This window comes from Lepisma saccharinum, chromosome 28, assembly GCF_977018435.1.
Source record: "Lepisma saccharinum chromosome 28, izLepSacc3.1, whole genome shotgun sequence".
Taxonomy (NCBI): Eukaryota; Metazoa; Arthropoda; class Insecta; order Zygentoma; family Lepismatidae; genus Lepisma; species Lepisma saccharinum.
The window spans coordinates 40,694,804-40,702,233 of NC_139256.1; the positions used below are offsets into that span (position 1 = coordinate 40,694,804).

Below are 7,430 nucleotides of genomic sequence, written 5' to 3' on the forward strand. Positions count from 1 at the left end.
TAGTTTTGTCTTAGTGAACTTTGCTACAGTTAAGAAACATTTTTTTTTTTTTTTTGGTTGAGAAGAGCACCTACTTGATTCATATAATTTTTCTAAGGATGCCCTGCAGTGATCATTGACATATTGTTTGGGTACGAATAATAATTGACTTGAAGTCAGGAAAATAGAACTGGTACTAAACATCGGGAGGGGATTATTCCCTCCCCCCGCGCAGAAATATATATCTACAGTTCTGCCCACACACGTAATTAGAACAAACAATGTGAACCCAAGGCATGTAAGGGAAATCTGCATTGTCAAAGTTGGTTTTCAGTCCACTTTTATGCACGGATAGACAAATTGGGTCTGTCGCACTGCTTAAAGGAAATCCAAACCCTCCAGCGCGTATCAAACCCTGGCCACCTACATTAAAATGCGACTATGTTACCAGTACGCCATCGGAAGACCTAATTTATAATTTATTGAAAGTGTTCAATAAGATGTGGATAACTTATATAAGTTACTTTATTGTATACCGAGCATATTAAGGTATTTTAATCAAATATGCATTTTAAATTTAATATATAAATTTTAATTCCACAGCATAATTTAATTATAGACTCTAATTTACGTTTTAATACAAAATTCAAAATGTGAATTATGTGTGACATCTCCTCTCTTGATACACACTGTGGTTCTGCATAATATCGAAAGCAAGTTCCCTTTTCCGTCACCATGTTGGAACTGTGTTTAAAAAAAAGTGGAAGAATTTTGCCCTTGTAATGTTTTCAGTTTCAAGTATGTTATCGAGATAAAGAAATATATTTCTGAATATTTTAAAATAAGTTCTGAGTGTGAGTTTTGTGTGATTTCAAATCATAATACATTCCGTGCTCTGAGAGCTGTTAGTTAAATACAGGCAAAATTATCATGATATCAATTATTATCATTGCGATTATTGCACCTCGCCATTTCTACTTTTAGTCCGATATATAAATAAATTGAGTCTGTCTATGCATAGTACTATAAATGTCAACTATTATCATCACTATCGTCTTTACTATCATCATTATATAATGAAACTTATAAATAATGATTGAAGACTGCAAATTCAGATGTGCCATTTAACCAACACACTGTGCATGTGATCTATGTACCAAGGCTAACATACAGCCAATACGGTGCTCCCTCTGTTGGTACAGTGGGATCCATGAGTATTACCGTGCAAATTGTCCATGACTATTTTTATTAATTTTTTCTTACATCATATGTGTTTTTAAGCGATGCATTTTTATGTATTCTGGTGCAGAAGTTGTCAACAGCTTGTTTTGAGTTTTATTTTAATTCTTGAAGCTCTTATTGGGTCAAATAAAATGCACGAACATGGCGACGGACAATTTGCATGTATCTCACTGTACGATAGAAGTATACCGCACAGGAGGAGGAGTATGGTACGGACCTTGGAATATGGATCAAATTATGATATTTTTGAAGTGGCATTTAACCTTTCTTTTACTGAATTTACAGGTTTCAATTATCAATATTCTTCCAAAAATCTAGAAATATTAACGTTTACATTAAAACACAAGGGATACTTTATATTCAACTGATAATTATCGATAATTGTCAATTAATTGCCCCTTATTTTGACCTCCTTAAATCCAAAATACAAGGAACAACATTTTCACATATTTTGGCCGGTTACTAAGCATAGCAGAAGTGAATGCTTTCTTCCTACTGCGCATGACGTATCGTGATCGTCAAATACATGTGTGGTTTTATCAACGAATAGTAAAATAACAGTGTTGCAACATACAGATGTCAAAGTCTGAATACATATGCAGCATCGAAAGATACGTGTAAAATTGAATATTGAAATCATAAGCACAGTCGAATGCAAGAAATGATAAATAAAGTTGAGCAATGAATTGTGAAATGTAATCAACCTTCATTATAATTAAGCATGACAACATCAATTAGGTATTTACTGTTAGGTATCGAATATTGTGCATCTAGCCATATGCAATATAATTTAAAGCAAGTTAAATAATGTTGATTATAATACCTTCTTACATTTTATTAGATTCACACGTTATTGGACTTTCGTGAAACTTATCAAATGCATGTTATGCATGCGCCATGTACCATGTTTTGTCACTTTAAACTAGTATTTGGCACACCTTTTCTATTATTACCGAAGTTAATCTCTTTAGTTAAAGAAGTTTCTCAGATATCGACAGGTCACGTGTTCCGATTGTAGGCCCTCACACACAGTTTTTACTTTGTTGATGTTCCAAGAGGGTTTCTTCAAGGAAAAAACTCTTCATTGACCCTTGCAGAGAACACGCAAAATGAACATTAGAGCGACGGTGATTACTACCTTTTGTGTGATTACGGTTCTTACAAATGTTTCAATACCGACACTATTACCGGACAATTATTGAAATTAATTTCGATTTTTACATTTCCATGTAATTGATTCAATGAAGAAAATTTGACTTAAAGACGAATAGTCGCTAATTAAACATAGTAGAATGGTTGTGTTTATTGTTGTTGGGGAACTTCCAACTAGCCATGCGCAGTAGAGCTCAAAATCTCACTGAACAATCCTGAACCCTTGCAGGTAGAGAATTAAGTAAAATACTGATTGATTCATTGAATTAAAATTGATGATGGGTTCGCATTAGATGATCTAGGGGACCAAAACATTGCACAAAATACTGTGAGTGATGTGGGTTTGAGTGTCGCCTAGCGGCAGGATTATTAACTCTCAGCTTAACGAAATATGCACGCACAAACTGATCGAGTTCCTATCGTGTTGATGCGTGCCGTGTCACCCGTGTTGCATATATTGAACATTTGTAGGTGTTAAAAAAACTGTTTGTGTTCCTCCTTTGTTCTGGACTGGTTTCATTAATGGAAGTTCAATAGTTTACTTGCAATAAATTGTTGTAACCCTTCAATTATTTATGAAAGATCTTGTATATATTGTTATAATTTCTTAGAAAATATGGCATAACAGTTTTGTAAGAGTAATTTCTATCAATAGTGTTTTTTAAATAATAATAATAATAATGTATACAAAGTAAAAGCAAATATATAAGTTTATGAACAGTACACATATATGGGGAAAACTGCAAAAAGCGGCAATCCTAAATAAAAGTAAATAAATAAATAAATATTTCAAGAATTTTTCTCTAACTGTATCTTACTCTTTTCTACTTGCAGAGGATAGAAAATCCGTTCCTGGAAGCAGTGAAAACAACTTTGGGTGACCGATACACGGACAACGTAGAATCCATTTACAAGATCACCATCAAGTTCATCATCGAAACGTTAGTGCAAGGCTACGAGAAGGCGGAACAAGCGGACAAAAATGACAAGAAGAATTCGGAGTCGTGAAACTTCTTCGCAAGCGGAATGCGTCTTCACTCTTCCATATTCCATTTCCAGAAAATAAATGATTCTCGGGGCTGGATCCTGAATCCAACTATTTTTACTTTACTAAGAAATTACGCTGTTCAATTTCACTGATATGTCTAAGCAAATGATATAACCTGTGATACAGCAATATATTTCGACTCTTTGTGGTATGTATATGAGCTTTATTTGGAGTACTTGGATTAAAATCACGAAGAACTAAATTACTATAGATTTAAGAGTACTTTCTCACTCTACCTTTTTGTTCAGATTTCTTAAAATCATAACATAGTATTTTCAACTTAAAATCAATCTCGGATAGTAGTTTTTACTAGTGCAAGTTTGTTACGAGCACTATTTTCATCTAAAGAATAGACTAATGTTAAAAATGTATATTTTCTTGCATTGTATTGAATAATCATCCTATGCATGAAGTAGTCAATACATTCTGAAACAAAAGTAATAAAAGAACACGCTGTATATTTTCATCTTTGAAAAGCGTCTAGATGCTTACTTGTAGATGAGATTACTTGTCTGTTACAAAGTTAGAACTTGAAATAACTCGACTAAATGTTCAGCTACGCATTCGAACCATTTCTTGTACCTTTATGGGAGCAAACATGTGACTTACAAGACAGTTTGAAAGATGTAAAAAAAATAATGCATTTCGTATTCCGTCCGCTGCGAAATACAAAGAGGCGGTTTTATTGCTTTCGAGGGCTGGATGAAATGTGGCGGGAATATTTTGCGTGTGACACGAGCAAATCACGTGAGGAGCGTGCCTTCACCTGTCTTGAGCCTCTAAATCATTTAATAAGCGGAATAAAGAAATATTCGAACTTCTAAAAACAATTTCAAACCCGTGTTCTCAATTTAGAAATGCACAACAACCTGATATGTGTCTTCTAAAAACAATTTAAATTCTGTTTACATGTAATACACATTTGTCGCAGCATATCATTCACACTGTGGTTGATCTAACTGCACTCTATGCTGAAAGATGTAATTTTATATAATAATAGAATTTTCTATGCTGAAACCGGAAAAGTTGAATAAACAGTATTTTGTTACTAATTTAACATCATAATAAAAGCGAAAACTTATACTTAGTGAAATTCACTTGCAATAATAAAGACTGAAGATCACTTACAGGTAAAATGACACATTATAGGATTCACTGAAGAAAATTATTCAGATTTTTTGATCTAGAAATAGAATGAATTGTTCCCATTAGAAGACTGAGCAGTCAGGGAGAAAATTAATGCTTGATTCATCTTGTTCCTACAAATTAATGCTTGCAGCATTGCGTACCTTTGCAGGACTAACAAACATAAGACACTTGCTGAAACATTCAAATATATTCCTTGCTAATGAAAATTCTGGTATGGCTGTATTGTTAGCGACATTCCATTGTTTCATTCTCTTACAACACAGTTGTGTTGGTGTTAGGAGTAAGTATTGGAATTTTATTCAAAAGACTTTTACTTGAAGTATTGTGACAAGACTACTTGTGAAAATTGTTCTGGAAGTTTTTCGACATGTGAACTGGTACTAAAAAACTGTTGTATGCTTCTCTTAATTTTCACTTGGAAGTTACTTATATATTACGCACAAAACTACAATATCAAATAAAAGCCTTTTTTTACTTCTTTTGAACTTTATAAACTAGATGTTGCAAACTGATTTTCAAGCTGATTCAATTGAGCCAAGTTGGAAATGCGAAATATTGTACATTGTGATCCAAAGATCACCAATTATTAAATTTTAAATACAATCACTCTTGAAACTACAGCAAATAAAAATAATGCTTTTGTTTCGATTTCTAAGCGCGGAAAAGAATGCAAAACATTAAGAAAGATATTTGATAAATCAATCGTTTATTCACTTAGAAAAACATATTTTTATACATTATGAGAGCAAGCGCAATTTCTTAGTAATAAAAATATTTAAAACAAAAACATACCTTACAAGGCCAAAGACAATGATTTCTGAATGTGACTACTTATATATGTTTGTAATGCCTTTGTGACTTTGTGGACGACATACTTTCGTGCGTGTCAGTGTTACGTGAGTGTGCGTGTGTGTGTGTTTGTGAACACGTTCCAAAATGACACTTAATGCTTACAAACAGTGAAGAACCAACTTAACTTTCCAAATCTTGACTTCTCTGTAGCTACAACCTTCAGTGGACACAATTCAAATCAAAATATTTATAATGAACTTCGTAATCGCTAAGGGACAAATGCAAATGTGCAATTAAAAAAATATTACGGGAAGAAACTTTTGTTATCGTAAAACTATTTGTTTGAGCTTGAATGTTTTCGAATGCTTTTGGGGAAAAAATTGTGATTACATGGAATTATAGGTGTTGAATTATATTTGCATTGGTGCGGAATAAGGATTATGAAACGTTTAGATGAAAGCAACTCATATTGTTATGGTGTTCCTCACGGTGTGATGTTTTGTAACGCAGAAAGCAAAATATCGTTCTCTGCTAATAGAGATACGTTACATATATTCTCAAAGATACCGATTGTATTGTTAGTGTTGATAAGTATCCTAAAGGTATTTAGGATATAGAAAGAGAAATTAGATGATTAACTTGTAAAGTGCTAATTTGTTGGATATTTATAGTTATTGAAATGAAGAGAGAGTTTTACTCGTTGTATAGGAGATTGAAGAGTTATAAGAATGTTATGTTAGTCAAAAACATTATTTTGTCACCGGATTGTCACAGTTGTTGTAACATTATAAGTATTATCATGAAATTTTATCATTGCTTTTGTCCAGTTATTTTATGTAGTTTCTTTGCAAATGATATCGTTTTGACGAACCATGATATGTGCTATGGCATAGTGTAAGTGTTTGGTACAGAATGTCAAGATAAATAAACGTTAATAAGAAAAGATTGGAAGTTTTCTTGCCTTCAGTTCATTGTCCAAATTAACACTGCAGAAGTTGCTACAAGATAGGCTTACCATACGTCCGGGATTAGCCAAGACCACCTTGAGGTTCAGGCCACAGCGCTCAGTCAAGACGTCATCATCTGGAGGCGATCGTCTTAACGCTCTAAACTCCTTGTCGTCATTTTACCGTAGATAATTAAGGTATATTTATTTCTCTTATGAAGTTAAATTTCGACATTTACCCTCCCGACGAATATAGTTAGAAGAAAAATTTATAATATTGAATATTTGCACCAAAACTTTCATTCAGGAAGTCACTATGGCCACCACAAAAATTCCTACCATAGCACAAACAAAGAGTTGAAAACCGTTAGAAACTTCCTGACGGAAAAATTTAAACATTGTATATCTTTGAAAAATATTATCGGGAATATTGGTCAGCTACAGTAAAACTCGTAACCGCTTTTGCATGAACTTTTGTATGTAAAATCAATTGATTAAATAAAACAAAAATCATGTTAAGTTGACCGTAAACTTTCCAAGTTACCTAATCAATTAAATTGTCTTTAAGTTTACCCAAAATTAATCAACCAGATATTGCAGATATTCTGTGTAGCTATACAATCTCAATACAAAACCTTAATTTCTATATTCTTGCAGCAAAAACGAAAGAAATTGGTACAAGGGCAATGTTACATTTCTGTGATAAAGACTAAACCTAAATCATTTGTCACATTGTAATTTCGATCCAATTGACTTTATTGAACGTAAGATAACAAACAAATTGAATCTTTGTCATTGTCGTTAGTAAGATCTGTGACAATAACTTAAGAGTTTCATTGAAAAATAAAAAAGCAGATTCATATTTCCATTTTAACGTACACTTGGGAAATAAACATTTGGAATATTTCCTTACACTGTGTTTTATATTCTGTTAAAGAAATCGTGAAGAATGTTAATAAATTATGACACAATAAACATTATCACTGATTTAAAAATCAAAGTTACGAACATTGAACCTTCACAAAGACAAAAAATAAAAAGCAGTTCATATGAAACAGTTTTAAAAATTTAATACATTTGTAGTTCATATTAACATAGCTAAGTAACAAAATGCTTTCTGTG

At 32.6% G+C, this 7,430-nt stretch overlaps 1 protein-coding gene across 1 annotated transcript in view; it reads left to right on the forward strand.

Moving 5' to 3' along the window:
- The window catches only part of LOC145981070 (neuroglobin-like), a 178,358-nt gene extending 172,084 nt beyond the window's left edge, over positions 1 to 6,274 (forward strand). The window contains exon 3 of the mRNA XM_083114187.1: positions 3,208 to 6,274. Within this exon, the coding sequence (XP_082970313.1) occupies positions 3,208 to 3,381 (174 nt within the window). The 3' untranslated portion in view covers positions 3,382 to 6,274. The remainder of the gene's footprint in view (positions 1 to 3,207) is intronic.
- Positions 6,275 to 7,430: the final 1,156 nt, after the last annotated feature.